General features: G+C 38.8%; 1 protein-coding gene across 4 annotated transcripts in view; it reads right to left on the reverse strand.

Moving 5' to 3' along the window:
- Window positions 1-16,470, reverse strand: part of pde5ab (phosphodiesterase 5A, cGMP-specific, b) — a 92,073-nt gene that overhangs the window by 64,333 nt on the left and 11,270 nt on the right. For all 4 annotated transcript variants that reach the window (XM_078402406.1, XM_078402389.1, XM_078402381.1 and 1 more), the window contains exons 2-5: window positions 6,636-7,209; window positions 4,969-5,058; window positions 2,490-2,561; window positions 129-218 (exon numbers count right to left, since the gene is read on the reverse strand). In XM_078402406.1, the coding sequence (XP_078258532.1) occupies window positions 129-218; window positions 2,490-2,561; window positions 4,969-5,058; window positions 6,636-7,209 (826 nt within the window). The remainder of the gene's footprint in view (window positions 1-128; window positions 219-2,489; window positions 2,562-4,968; window positions 5,059-6,635; window positions 7,210-16,470) is intronic.

Genomic DNA, 16,470 nt, shown 5'->3' on the forward strand with positions numbered 1-16,470 from the left:
TCCTGCCCCACCCCACTTCTCCCACTGTTAATGCAGCTTCCCCAACTGCACCTTCCCAAGCAATTGTTCATGTCTAGCATTTGTGCTAATGCTGAGGTACTGCAATGTCATCTCAGTTTAGGAATTACCTGGTTGCGTCTGTTTTCAAGCAAAGAAGTCTCGTACACCTTGGCGTTGTGGAGGACAATCCCGCAAAATGTCAAATAGGCAGCAAAATCCTGAAACAATTGGAATATTAGTGCTACACACCAATCATCAGGAAAATACTGATATTATGAACTACCTTCTAATTCCTCCTGTTTCATTTAAATAATTCAAAGTTAAATCTTGAATTACCGAGAAAGAATCAATTTGTTCAGCAATTTACACAGTGGAATAAATCATAAAAGCTGGATTAACAAAGCTCCACAGTCGACATGTTTAGAAATGTGCCGAATAAGTAGTCTGGTGTCGCCAATGCATGTCACAGAGACTACAGTATGTATTCATGTCCAGACAAATCTGGCAGTCAGTGGCTAGTTTATGTGGCATAATGGTCCATGGGGACTGAAAAATTGGGGATACAGCAGCTTCACTGTAGATGCAAACGACACATGAACCAATCTATACTACATTCAACAATAACTAAATGTTGTAATCGCTATTCTACCGCGACTGCAATGATCAAGATTTCCAGCAGAAATCAAAGTTCCATATTTACAGACTCACCATTTCTCAAAAGCATCTCAACATATTTCACAAGTAATATATGGCAGATCTGCACACAAATCTGATAGAGACCAAATGAAGGAATCTATTTTTCACAATGTTTGTGAGAAGAATATTGGTCACAAAGATGACTCTAATCTCCTGCTTATAGAGGAAGAAAATTCCTAGCCAGCTGAATTCAAGCATTCAGGTGTACTCTACAGTGTACTTTATGTACCATGACACCTGAGAGAACTAACACTCAGAATGACCATTGCAAAATCATAATTTCAATTTTTGTAAAATATTGCGAAGATATTTTGCACATCCAGCTGAGTAAGAAGATTAAATAACCACAATTTCACTTTACCATCCCATGTCTTAAATAGCCTCGGGAAACATTTCCAATCACCCAGCACAGGTACAATGGGCAACATTTTTTGCTCTTCTGGTCTTAGATTATATGATTTCAATACCATTCAGGATGGTGCATTTACCAAAAACATTACCCTACCTTCTACATTTAAGTTTTGAACTGAAACGTGTACTGTGCTCTCTGACTCAGAGGCCAATGTTCTCACAGTTGAATCATGTTGACATTAATACAGATTAAAGCAATCTCTTGTTTATCATTTAATGATGATGACCATAATACCCGGAAGAACAATAAAAACCTCAGGGATAAATATCCCAGCAACATCAATGACACCATTTGAGATCATCACTTAGTGCCCTTCACCATTTTGAAACTCTAGCTTATATTAATTCACTGTTTCAGGCCTGGAGGTGAAGGAAAAAATAGAGATGAAAGTCCACATTAATACCAATCACAGCCACTCTAATAGCTCCAAGAACAGAAACCAAGGCTTCTGATTCTTTTGAACTCAAACATTGAACTGGGAAGTAGCATACCAATTTGGAGATGACAGAGTGCTGGAGTACCTCAATCGGTCAGGCAGCATCATAGGAGAGCATGGATAGGTGATGTTTCAGCTTGGGAACCTTCTTCGATCTAAAGAAGGGTCCCGACCCAAAACATCACCTATCCATGTTCTCTAAAGATGCTGCTTGACTCACTGAGCTACTCCAGCACTTTTTTTTATCTTCTTTTGTAAACCAACATCTGCAGTACCTTGTTTCTAGCATAGCAATCTGGTGCAGTTCTGTTTGAATGTAAATGTTCTTTAGATAACTTGATTTGCAAATTTAAATACACAAACCATGAAAGAACAATAATTTCAAATGATTAGACTCAGTATTTAATGTAACAATAGTAAATCGAAAATGAAAGGTTTTGTATTAATTATTATGTGTAAGAAGGAACTGCAGATGCTGGTTTAATCTGAAGATAGACTCAAAATGCTGGAGTAACTTAGTTGGACAGGCAACATCTCTGGAAAGAAGGAATGGGTGATGTTTCGGGTTGTTAGAAGGGTCTCGTCCCGAAACATCACCCATTCCTACCCTCCAGAGATGCTGCCTGCCCCGCTGAGTTACTCCAGTTTTTTTGTGTCTATCTTCGTATTATTTATTTATTTATTATGGGATTTGGGCATCAATTCTAAAGCTAAAATATTGTCCTTCCCTAATTGCTCTTGAAGATGAATTGACTTCCTGAAATAGTGCACACCTTTTTTGAATTTACACTCAGAGCGCCGCAAGATAGAAAGTTCCAGAAGAATAACATGCATCATGGAGGGGAACCTGCAGACAGTAAGATCAAATATGCTTGCCTGTCCTTCACAATCACAATAGTCTGAATGGATGGAATGAGCAAATAATCTTAAATTATATCATCTTACTTTTTCATCATTTTTGGTAAATGTTCCATGAGTTCCACATTTCTTGTTGATTGCCTGGGCAACACCAACTACCTGTAAACAGAAATGGTTGTACAGCAATTAAATATAGCTGTAATAATAATAAATCTACCAAACGTTCCAAATTAACAAAAGATATATTGACCTGGAAATATTCTATTATAAGATAACATTTACTAATTATTTACTAATTTTATTTAAAACCATACCAGTAAGCACAGTAATCACATTTGTACAAACAAAAGTACATTCCTAGATATTTAATATGACTTCCCCTTGGGTTTAAAGTGAGGAGACATGGAAACCACTGGGCATGCACCATGATGCCACACATAAATCTGGTTCCCATAGGAGGAGTACATTGAAGTAGGTAATATCCTGAGGTTTGACGTTTACTTCTGTCTTACAAAAAGGGCACCATTCTACTTGGGCTGCTATTGGGAAGCCCAAGACATCAATCTTTCTCAAAACAAGTTCCTTTCACCATCACACCCTCGAAAAATGTTCTGTCCATTCTTCACTCCCCATTTTGCCTCTTTGCTTCTCTTCCCATCCCCAAATATTTTCCACAACAATCACCAAATAAGCAAACTCCCTAGAGGATTGAGGCTTTTAAAAACCAACAGAAAGCACCTAAAAATGCCTTATTTTCTTATTTAATTGCGAATCAAGGTATTTTGATGTTAAGAGCAACATAACTAATTTCTCTTACATAATTTACATTTTTACTTAAAGTGTATGAGATTTGGATTCAATCAAATGGTAACTTTTGTGCAATCAATGAAACACAAATGAAAGTGGGTACTTAATTTGTGAATGTAGACACAAAATGCTGGAGTAACTCAGCGGGACAGGCAGCATCTCTGGAGAGAAGGAATGGGTGACGTTTCAGGTCAAGACCCTTCTTCAGTGAAGATGGTCAATTCTTTAATTGCATGGTACAGATTGCATTCAAGTTGTCAAAGAAAAATCAATCTTACCCTTTCCTTTATGAAAATTTATTGTGGACGAAACAATAATAATCAATTTTGGAAACTCACACTACTTGATATCAGAACAATGGAATAGCTGGTTGAGCTACTGCCTTACAGCACCAGAGACCCGGGTTCGATCCTGACGTGTCTGCATGGAGTTGTGTCTCCCTGTGACCATGTGGGTTTCCTCCGAATTCTCTGGTTTCCTCTCAAATCCCAAAGACAAATGAATTTGTAGGTTAATTGGCTGCTGGAAATTGCCCATAGTGTGTAAAGGGTGAATGGAAGAGTAGGATAACCTACTGTAAATGGGTGATCAATGATCGGCATGGACTCAATGGGTTGAAGGGCCTGTTTCCATGCTGTATCGTTAAGGTACCTCTAAACTAAAACTAACAATACTCTAACAGGTGTTATTATTAAGAATATTTCAATTATTTGACTATTGTAGGAAAACCATGCCAAACTATTTGGGTTTGTACTAATCTTATAGTACTCCAGAAGGACACACCTTCAAATACTTTGATCCAAACACCCTTCAATTCAACTGCAGTCTTGTTACCAGCAAAATCTTAGTGCACAATTGATAATGCTTCTTGATCTAATTTACAAAAATGGAAGAAATGGCAACACTCATTTCGTTCCACATCTCGTTTCTATTTGATATCTCTGTCCTTGAGCATCACAATGAGTTCAACATTTTCTGATTACTATCCTTCTACAACCATTTACGCCATCTTTAGTTGACCTTTATTTACCCCATTATCATCCCCTTTTCCCCTGCACCATTTTAAAATTCATTTGTGGGTTGGGATGTCATTGGCAAGAATTATTTCTTGCCGATCCCTAACTGCTTGGGAGTTGATGGTGGCATGCCACCTTGAACCACCTCTCACAGATATTGCATTTTGGAATTTTAAAAGAAAAATATCACCTTGTTACTGTAAATTGGATTGAAATTGCCAAAGCAAATGAAGATAGATGTAGTTGATTTGCTGCTTGTCATATTGATATATTGCAAGGCAGCACAAAGAAAAAGTAGGATGCTGCGATACAAAGCAAATGTAATTTATTATTTCATCCTTATTCCAATTAATAGGGCTTTGATTTGTTCTTTGCATACCTTTCATTCATTTTTTCTTTGTGCCTTTTCATATCTCTAGTTTCCCTCTCCCCTGACTATCAGTCTGAAGAAGGGGTCGCTGCTTGACCCGCTGAGTTACTACAGCATTTTGTGCCTATGTTCGGTTTTAATTCCTGCAGATCTTGCCGAGCATTTGCAGGGTTTGCTGCATTAATCCCTACAAGCAATACTGGAGCTGTACAGTGTCTGGTAAGATCACACTGAATGTTCTGCACTGCTCCAGATATGAGCTCATGAAATCATCAAGATCTGAAGGCACGACAGAAGGTAATATAAATTATCTCTGAGCTCCTCAATACAGCAGCACAAATAGGTCAGAAATCATATTGTAATAGATAGGTACCTCCCCTTTGTGGTTCTTTATTGGCATGGAGAGAATACTCTGTGTCTTATACCCTGTGAACTGGTCGACTTCGGCATTGAACCTGGAGTCCTGTGGAATTATAGAAGACATTGTAAGACATTATCAATGATTGCATACAGAAGCAATAGTAAACAATAAATGACAAATTTCCAATTATTTACCCAATCAAAAAAATAATTGTCATGCAATATTAACTACACTAGATTATAGACTTTTTACCCTTGCATTTATTAATCTTTAGTCTGCAACTTGACTCACATAAAAAGCAGCCCTTGCTTAAAAAGGATATTTAACCCTGGAGATATTTGTTTTCATTACTTATTCCTGGATATTATGTTTGTATTTAAAGGGGGAATCCAGAGAAATAATCATCTGCAATGCACCAGTGCATGGATGCTCACAAATGGAATTTAGTGCTGGAGATTTATTCCCCATTGTTTACTGGGACTCTCTTCTTGATATTTCTAGAGTGCTGGGCTGGCAGCTTAGTATATTTATAAGAGGAAGGTTTGAAATTAAAAAGGCAGTTACAGATGTCGACAATAATCAGTTATTTCCTTATTTAAATTTAAACCTGCATTTATTGAAGTTATTGATTTTCAGATGGCCTTTGATAAGGTGCCACGAGCGAGGCTGCTAAAGAAGATGAAAGCCTAAGGTATTAGAGAGAAGATACCAGCTTGGATAGAAGGTTGGCTCAATGGCAGAAGGCAAAGAGTAGGAATAAAGGTGGCTTTTTCTGGTTGGCTGCCAGTGACTAGTGGAGCTCCACAGGTGCTGTGGTCACTACTCTTCATGTTGTATATCAATGATTTGGATGAGGGAAATGAAAGCTTTTAGCCAAGTTTGTGGCTGATACAAAGATAGCGGGTTAGGCTGGTAGTGTAGTGAAAACAGGGACTCTGCAGAAGGACTTGGACAGGTTTGGAAGAGTGAGGGCTGATGGAATATAGTGTAGCAAAGTGTGGAGTCATACATTTTGGTAGTAGGAATAAACGCGTAAATTATTTTTTAAATGGGGAGAGGATTCAGAAATCAGAGGTGCAAAGGGACTTGGGAGTGTTGGTGAAGGAAGGCAACTACAAACTTAGCATTTATTTTGGGAGGACTAGAATATAAAATCAGGAATGTAATGGTGAGGTTTTATAAGGCACTGGTCAGACTGCATTTGGAGTATTGTGAGCAGTTTTGAGCCCCTGAAGAAGGATGTGATGGTGTTGGAGAGGCTCCAGAGGAGGTTTACGAGAATGATCCTGAGGACGATGGGGTTAACATATGACGAGCATTTGATGGCATTTGTTTCTCCTTGGTGTGTTTACCATTTGTGATTGTTGAAGAAACAGTCTTCCTGAAAGCTAAAATCAAAACTAAATATTATGATTTTCTAAATTTAAATCCTGAGTATGTTTTGATACACCAAGGTCTGTTTAATATTTCTGTGCAGTTTTTCAGTTCCATTTTATTGTACCGACATCATGTATTTTATTCACGTCAAAATAAATGTCCTTGATTGTGCAAATAAATCCATGTCAAAATGTGTAAGACTGCTCTATCGAGCTTAACATAAGAAGGAAATGCACCATCAATGATTTATGGAGTAATCAAGCTTGTTTCTGCATCAGGAGTAAATAAAGGCACCTACAAACCTTATACGCATCTTTAATATTCAGTGGTTCCCCAGTAGCTGCCACGTATCCCACAATCCCTTTGTTCCATTCTAACCGAATGCAGTTGTTTGAAGCCTCTTCGGGGGTGGATCCCTCTGCAACATCAAAGAGTGCACTGACAAGAAACCTTTCATTTGAGCTGTCCTCGTGCACCAGGAAAAGCGAGTACCTGTCAGCCGCAATCACTTCGTTAATGTGGAGAAAGATTTTGTGGCAGAGTGCTGCAACATCTAAATGGGTGGAGATGTCTTTGACAAGCTCTAAAAGTCTGGAGCACTGATCATTGACTGGTGTGGTCTCACAGCCAGGTTTATGAACTTTTAACGGCATATGATCCTTCTTGTTGGAATCAAAGACAAATGTTAAAGCCCCTTCCGAATCCTTAACAAGAATGGGTCTGAGAGGTCTGTCGAATTCGGAAGCTGAGATTTTTCTGGTAGGAGTCCCTGGGGTTAGAATTTCCGGCCAGGCCTTGTGATGCATGGAGTTTACGTCCCTCGCCGTTTCATTTGACGTGTGCACTCTTTCAGCAAACCATGCGTTGACCATTTCCCTGTGAAATATAAGCACACGATCGCATGAAAATTAATTTGCTGACATAATATCCGAAGAAGGGGGTCAAAATAAGGGTCCCGACTCATAATGTCACCTGTCCATTCTCTTCCCAGATGTTGCCTGACCCGCTGAGTTCTTCAGTAGTTTGTGTTTAGCTGAAGATTCCAGCATCTACAGCTCCTTGTGTTCCAATCCGCCATGCTCACTTCACTTTCCAACATTCCCTTTGAACCTCTTTGCAACCTCACCACTGCACATACAATTCCATAGTCATACAGCACTGAAACAAGACCTTCAGCCCAACTCAAACATGATTGAAGTAGTTAACCATCTCAACAGTGTCTCTACCATTGTGTTTTGTTCAGAACTAAATTGCCGTTTATTTCCAAAACTGCTAACACCTCAAAGATTGCTGTGAAAAAATTGACATGGAATATTGGTGCATATTAGCAGAACATTTTTTGAGGTGAAACATGCTGATCTCATGTTCTGCAGAGAACCACTGGTAACAACAATGCGAGCGAATCTGCCTTCTGCACCCGTGCATTGCAACACAAAAGCTGCTGGACCCAGAGCTGTGGCCAGAGTCAGAGCACGAATACCCTGAGCTGAGGGGCCAGATGGCTGGTATATGTAACATGATCATTTGTATCAATGGGGTCGCTGACCTTGGTTAAAAGGATAAGTGCAGGTAAGTGGATTGTTACTGTTCCTTACATGACTCAACCCTACTGGGAGGGATCACTCGACTGAAGGCCCATCCTTGCCTAGTTGAGAGTTTGTGGCTGCAATGTGCGCTGCTCTGTTTGTCTTCAGGGCTGTCAAATCTCTGACTCAGTTGAGCCAGCTGGGCTGCTGGCAAACTGCACTGCACATCGATGGTGGGCGAGGGGGGGGGGGGGGGAGATGCCATGCGACCTTATGGCACTTGCTGATGATAAACAATGCTCCATCTTCCCGTGGGACGGGCAGGAGAACCCTCAAGGATGTTTATCAGCTGAGTTTATTTTGGGGACGGAGAGCGGCCTCACCTCTCCACACACACTTCCAACAACACAAGTAAGGGCACAGCTGTGAAATGTCACCAAGCTTCCCTGCGGTAATTAGCAAGCAGGAAAGGTATACAATTTTGCAGTCTGCCTTGTCCTTTTTTTTAAAATACATTCCCTCTACTAAGAACATGAGGGCCTAACTCCACCCCCTTGAATCTTAGATCCAACCAGAGATCCTGTTCCTTCCCGGGGTCTCTGTCACTCAGAGTCCTCTCGCCACTCAACCATACAGGGAGCATGGGTCACTGAAAAGGACACCCATGGATTTATATCCAGGGAAGCAATGAGAGACAGTTGTATTTCAAATCCCATGGTAGCATCTGAGAACATGATCTAATCCAAACGTTGGTGAAGTATTGAAGAATTACTTTGTAATACAAAACAATTAACCTTGTTATGGGTGTAAAATGTTCCAAAGTATTTAATGAACAGTGAGTTCTCCTCATGTTTGATCAACACTCTCCATTTAACATAAAAACCTGAATTGGTAACATAGCGTATTGTTATTTGATTAAATTGATTACTCAGTTTATGTACAAAATGAAAGTGACAGACCAGATTAGTTTATTATCAAATACAGCAGAATGCAGTGAAATTCCTTGTTCACATAAAGCTCGCTGAGCAAAACGTATAATGATAAATACAACAATGTACCATAACAGTGCAAAACGAGGGAAGATTATAATGCAAAATCTGAGTAGCGAAAAAAATATTATGGGGGAGGTGGGGAGGAGAACAATGTAGGACCCGGCGTGGGGGGAACCGCCATGAGGGGGGAGAGGAAGAAAAATGGAGGACCCAGTGTGGGGGGAACCGCCATGGGGGGGGGGAGAGGAAGAACAATGTAGGACTCGGCGTGGGGGGACAGCCCCGAGGGGGTGGAACAAAATAAGGAGCCGGCGTGCTTTGTAACTTTGTCAGCGCCATAGTTAGCTGCTATTTGTTTACATTGTGCATTTCACTGTGCCTAGTCACATGTAACAATAAAGTATTCTATTCCATTCCATGCAGAGCAACACCTCTGTGAATTTGGATGTGAAATAAATAATTTGTTCTGGAGTTGGATAGCAATGGAGAAGAAGCTATTCTTAAGTCTAGACTTCCAATTATTCAATCTCTCATATCATCTCTCAGGAGATAGAAGAAGGAAAAGAAAATAATGAGGGTGGCAGACATTTTTGACAATACTTCTAGCATTCCTAATGCAATGCACCATGAAGATGGACTGGATGGAAGTAAGTGACAAGCCTATGATGGACTGGCAGTGCTCACCACTCTCTGCAGCTTCAGACCATCAAGCACAGAACAGTTAATATATCAGGCTGAGACGCACCTCGTCAAAATACTTGACACAACACATTTAAAAGAGTTCCAGAGAATCCTCATGGACGTACTGAATCATCTCAGACACCAAAGAATAGTAAATATGCTGATGCACTGTCTTCATTGTCGCATCATTGTGTGAAGGGACCAGATCAAGTTGCTGGTGATATGAATGTCTAAGAGTTTGGTTAACCATCTCTGCAGTGTCTCTGTTGATGACAGTGAGCGTTCACCCCTTCACTTCCTTATATTAACAACCAAGTCTTTCATCTTGCTGATGTTAAGGGCTAGATTATTGACCTGACAACATGACACCAGGTTCTCGATCTCTTTGTTGTTGTTGTCTCATCATTGTTGTAGATCCACCAGGTTAAATTTTTATCATCGACAAACTTAATGATTGAGTTGGCATTGTGCTTGGTGTTGTCGAGTCACAGGATGTACAGGAGGTAGAGCAAGGGACTGAGCACACAACCCTGAGGGGCACCAGTGTCTAGGTGAATGAAATATCTGCTAGTCAAGAACTCGAGAAGCCAGTTGTGGATGGAGGCCTCAAGACCAATGTCTAGAAGTTTAGGGATGAGCTTGCTCGGTACTATGGTGTTCAGTGAAAAGAATCATTTTTGCAATATGCTCTCAAATGTGTTGACCATATGTGATATACATACAAAGCCCAATATTGTCATTTTAATTTATTTTGCTGGCAGCATATTTTTTTAAATAATTTTCCAGAACCAGTAGTAACAAAATATAACTACTAATATTTTTCATGTGCATAACTGAAAGAATTATCCAAAATAAAATGTTTGTGCGACTCAACATTACCAATCTTCAGGAAATCTTATGCAGATTGGCACCCAGGTAAAAATTTATTAGGGTTAATTTTGAAATCGACAAAGTTCCCCAGTGTAAGTGTGTGAATCTGCAAGTATTTTGGTAAATGTAACAAGGCATTTTGCAAATAACAAGGAAGTCACAGAATGAAAAAAAGTATTTTACTTGTGCTTGGTCAAGGGAGGACAGCGTTCAAGAACTGTCTGGTTGTAGCAATGAAACACTGCAAGTGCAGCCTACACTGTTATATGGGATCTACAAATGATAGGTGCCCTATATATCCATATATATTAATTGATGGCAAATTATCCACAAGCTGATAAATGGCATCAAACTCTAAGAAATATGTAATACGACAATTTGAAAATCTTAGGCTGATATACAATTAGTGCAGATCCATACCACATATTGAAGGGGAGGAAAACAGATAAATAGTGAATGCACAGTAACATATCTCCAGCAATTGAAATCCTCAGTCCACAGTACTTATAACTAGGAAAGGGCTTGTGAAGGAAGTAAGCATTCATTTTAAAATAGAATCCATACATTTTTGGAATTAATGCTGCTTCACTAACTGTTGAGATAAAAGCATTTGCAGTCATACCACTCTAGGAGTGGCCACAATTACAAAAGTGCAGGCCGGCATAGAACAACTTTGTTTTCTCGTAGGAAATATCATATGATATAGGTTTAAGAAATCTACATAAAGAAAATGGAAAGGAGCAGACAGAAAATAAAGAAAAATCAACTTACTATTTGGTGCATAAATGCCATTAAAGCCAGATAGCTTTTGAACCACAGCAAACAAATGAAAAGCAAGGAGAAAACTGAATAATGAAAATCTTAAATTAAAATTTGGTTAAAGCACAGCTGCCAGTCAGAACCTGAAAACTATCAGGCATTAAAGGATTGATTTAACTCAGTTCGTAATGATTTACCTGTACCAATGCTGCTGCCTTGCTGTGGGTTGTAATCCCAAATGAGTGATCTGCATGGGTGAGAAGACAAGTGCCAGAGGCTAGCGGGATCCATGCTTAAATATGAATACCGATCAGGCTCTGATAACATGACTGACAGTCTATTAACATTTAAACTGGAAACTGCGTAACAAAGTTATACTGTTTTTAGTGCTAAGACAATTTAAATGATCAAGAACCAGGTAAACGTGATGTAATGTCTTTAACTTAAATTTCCCCATCTGGTGTTGTCCATCATTTGGCTTGGTTTGAAGAAGAGTCCTGACCTGAAATATCATCTATCCATGTTCTCCAGAGATGCTGCCGGACCTGCTGAGTTATTCCAGCACTTTGTGTCCTATTTCGTAAACCAGCATCTCCAGTTCTTTGTGCCTTTATCTGCCTAGATTTCCCTGACTGCAAGGTCCTTCCATCACTCTTCCGAGTAGTTTTAACGACCTATGACAATTTGTACACAATTTGTTGATAATGAATAGCGTGAGACATTGAAAAATCTACTAAATATCACTGCTTTCCATGCTGGTTCAGGAGAATCTGCTGCGAGCCACTTCCAATACATTCAAGAACCTGATGTTGTCAATAAATATTCCATAACTTAAGTTGCTTGGAGATAGAGGAGCACATTTTTCACTTTTACTCTTCGATTTGGATGACCTCCTGGGTAGAAAGCATTTGAACAATAAAGCCTGTAAATATTGCATGTATTTAAATTAATGAAATATTGGACAAGTACAAGTGTGGGCCGGTCTCCCAACTGATGCAACTCCTGATTTGCGCTGATCTTTCCAGGAATGTCATGTATGAACCCATCTAGTTAGATTTCCACCTCTGCCACTGCACTGAAACAGCTCTTGCTCCAGTCACTGAGCCAATGTGACAATATCAAACTAGGTAGAAGACAATGTTTAGGATTGCAACCTGCAGTAAGGCAGTTGTTTTGGTATAACTAAATCATTATGCCAGATGAGCTTCTTTGACTTTCTCAGCCTGCAACATTTGAAACGGTTAATCACAGATTTTTTTTTTACTGTCATGAAGCTAAGTGGACTATGTTAAATTCTAGTCTTATTCGTCCAATCACAGTGTAAGAATGATTTGCAATGGTTTCTCTTTCTGTTCCTGCTCTTCACCTCTAGCATTCCCCAAGGGTCTATCTATGACTATTCATCCAAAAGCATGTCAATTTCCACATGTAAGTTGACAAGACAGTTTTACCATACTACCATTTCTCTCCTCACTCTACCATCTCTAAATTGTCTAAGCCTTCCCAGCAATCTGTGAAATTTCTTCCATATAAATATTGTCATTGATCTCCTTTGCAAACTCCCTTCCCATCAACCCTCTTCCTAGCAGTTTCTGCCCAGTGTTCAACTTCAGACCATTTGTATGTACCATCACTAAGACTGCTTATTTTCACTGCTACAAATTTCATTCAGCTTTTGTTACCTTTGGCTTCACTACATTAACATACTCTTGGCCTGCCTCCTATTCTCTTCCCTTCTTAAACTTAAACTCATCCAAAACTCAGTTGTCAGTGCCTTAACATGCCAAGTTCTGCTCATTCATCAATCCTACACTGGCATTGCTCCATTGCCTTCTGGTTAAGTAATACTTCAATTTTAAGATTTACAACCTTGTATTTAAGTTGTTTTTAGGCCTTAATCCCCCATTTATCTGAAATCTTCAGTCTACAACACTGAGACTTATTTTTCCTTTAATTTTGTCCTTTTCGCCATCATTATTTTGCATTACATTATTAGGGCTGCCAAATTCGTAACCTCACAATGTCCTTCTTCAAACTCTCTGCATTTCACACTTCTGTGCATTCCTTAAATTTTACTTTTTCTGCTCTACTACCTTCTTATCTGGTCACTTTCTTCTGTTAATGCTCCTGGGAATACAAAAGTGTAAGAAATAGAAACAGGAGTAGGGCATTTTCCCTTTGTTTCAGGTTTGTCATCCAAAAGAATATGGCTGATGTTTCACCAAAGCAACATTTTCCAGTATGAATCCCATATGTCTTATTTTCCTTAAAACAGGTAGCTCTATTGTAACGTGATAGTTGCATTCCTAAGAAACAACACATTATGGAAAATCACCTTGTAAAGACAATTGTGTCAATGGGGAAGCGGAGGATGGGGGCTAGGGGGTTTTGCAATTTTTTTTATCACACCAGGATTTTCAAAACTAAAGGTATTTATAAGAGTAATAGTTTATTTTTTTTACTGAAAGCTAAAAATACTAAAGGATGCACATTACATAATAGAGTATTATTGTACAAGTATCAATAGAAGCCATAGATTGTCTTTTCCAGTGGCCACTTGGTGAATCTAACAACTGTGTTCTAAAGAGACAATGCTATCTGGTGACTGCAAGGAGATTACTTGGAAAAATATTTTTTTCCAAAACGTTTTTTTTGTCAAGACAACTTTCTTCTGCCTGTCAATTTCCAAAATAACATTTAAGTCGTTCACTAGTTCCCTATTGAATTCACATTAGAACCAATTAAGCCCACATAATTTCGCTAGTGATCCTCAAATCATCAATCACGTTATATCTAATTTGCGTTAAGAGAAATGCGTTATTGCAGAACTGTATAAAATGCTAAAAACTGAAGCTAAAATTCCCACAATGTACGTTACTGTATCAAGGATTACAGAGCCACAATTTTCTCACACAGAGGTGAAAGTGCTGCCAACTGACTCACAACTGATGGAGAGTGTCAATGAAAGTGAATAATCTACCACAGCAATTCTTTGAAAAAGTATTAAATTCACAAAGAGAAAAATACAAGATTTATCTGGAGCACAGCACCTATTTTTTGTTATTGTAAAATTAAGATTACGATCACTGCCAATTTCAAAATGTTACAGCAGCAAATGCTGACAGCATCAATGTTACAATCGCAAAATCCAAGCCCATAACAACAGTGAACCTCACTGGAAAATCAGTGATGACCAAAAGGAGAAGAATGATGCTAAAATTGCATGATGCTCATGTTTTGGTGCAGACGGTGATCTCTATCACCAAAGCACTGAGAAATGAAAAGGAATGATTAAATGTGGCAATTCAGTCTTGAAAGGGAGTTTTAGGGAGTTACTTGTTGTTGAAATGCAAATTAAAAGGTGACATAAAAGCAGAGATGATGCTATGTGCCGACTCTTCCAGAAATGGTGGTACTTTCATATAGTATATTTTGGGAAATCAAAACTACACTTCTGTGATATTTCCTTTAAAAAAATATAATTGAATCCATGGTATTATTGTATGGAGTTATGCTGTGAAGCAGATCTCAGAATATTATATCTTACTTATTGTTTTATATTTGTGAAATTCTTCTCTAGGAAAGGTATAAACAAATTGTAGGGTTGGAAAATGAAGGACTGATTGAAGTTAGTCGTGAGAGGAAGCTTAGAGATGAAGTTAATCCATGGGCCATAAATGTGCTATAGCAGGTGGGTCCCAGGGAATGAGTAGTGAGGTAATTAAGGCTTTGTCCATTCAGAGCCATTTTTTCCACTATGAAGGATACCTGAAATGACACAACGGAAAGCAGAGTGGCTCCACAAGCACCTCACATGTGGAATGGTAAGAGATTGGGCATCTGTCTGGGAAGTAACATCAAATGGGCAGTGACAATAATGCTATTTACTTATTTAGCAGAAATATTGTAATAGTGAGAGTAATAATGAACAGGAATATTAGGCAATGCTACAGGAAAAAAATGCAAAGGAGAGAGGAGATTGAATGGATGAATTAGAGGAAGTGGATGGGCAGTTAATTGCTTTAAGTAAAACTAGAGAAACTCAAAGAATGGAACTTTAACAACAGAAACTTTGCTAGCAGGCACACTCAGGGTAAGGTCTCCCCTAAAGGTTGAAGATCAAGTTACCATGATAATCAGGGACTAACGTTTATTTGAAGATCCTGTAAGGAGGTTCGTGAGACACCTCTTGTGGTTATGGTAAAGAACAGTATAGGAGTCAAAAAGGCATTTGTACAACATGTCTGATAGAAATTTACAAACTGTGATTGATCAATGATGTATTGATTATATTTGATGCATATAGCACCAATTTTGGAATAAAGGCAGAAAATAAAGTGCAATCTATCCAATGGTTTTGGATAACCCAGCAGCTAGAAATATATTTTTCTATCACAGATGCTGCCTGACCCACTGAGTTCCTCCAGAACTTTGTTCAGAACTTGAGCCAGAAATATTGATCTTGAAATAATATGGAAATTAAGCAAGACATCTATGCGGTATAAATTTACCTAGTATTATTCATGACAAAGTAAGTTTGTCGTGGTGATTAGTGCAAACAAATGTGATTTTTATTATAGTATAAACACCAATGCAACAACATCTCATATTGGAAGCTGAATTAGGTTCTGCTAAAGCTGACAGCAGCTGGCAAGACAGCCTCTATCAATGTACCAACACCATTCAATAATTGAATCTTTATATCAGTAATGTCTATCTTGTAGGTGTACATGAATAATTTGCAGTACATTACCAAATAATTTCAGAACTATCTGCAACAATAAATTTGAAAATAAATAGAAATGGGAGAGAGAAAGCTAAAAGAAGAATCAAAGGTTTTTATAGCTATTGAAGGGTAGATTACAATGAATCTATATAGTGGTGGCAGTCAAGTTTTAGTTTTAGTTTTGAGTTTCATTTAGATATACAGCGTGGAAACAGGCTCTTCAGCCCACTGAGTCCACACCGACCAGTGATCCCCGCACACTGGCACTATCTTACACATTAGGAACAACTTACAATATTTACCAAATCCAATTAGCCTACAAACCCGCACGTCTTTGGTTGTGGGAGGAAACCGGAGCAACCGGGGAAAACCCATGCAGGTCATGGGGAGAACATACAAACTCCATACAGACAGCACCCCTAGTCAGGAGTGAACCCAGTTCTCTGGCACTGTAAGGCAGCAACTCTACCACTGCGCCACCACACCACCCCAGTTATATGGCGTTTTTCATGTACAAATGGTGTCTTTTTTCAAAGATGTTATTGGTGAAAATCTGTGAATTTGGTTTTCTTTCTGTTTATTC

This window comes from Rhinoraja longicauda, chromosome 1, assembly GCF_053455715.1.
Source record: "Rhinoraja longicauda isolate Sanriku21f chromosome 1, sRhiLon1.1, whole genome shotgun sequence".
NCBI lineage: Eukaryota > Metazoa > Chordata > Chondrichthyes > Rajiformes > Arhynchobatidae > Rhinoraja > Rhinoraja longicauda.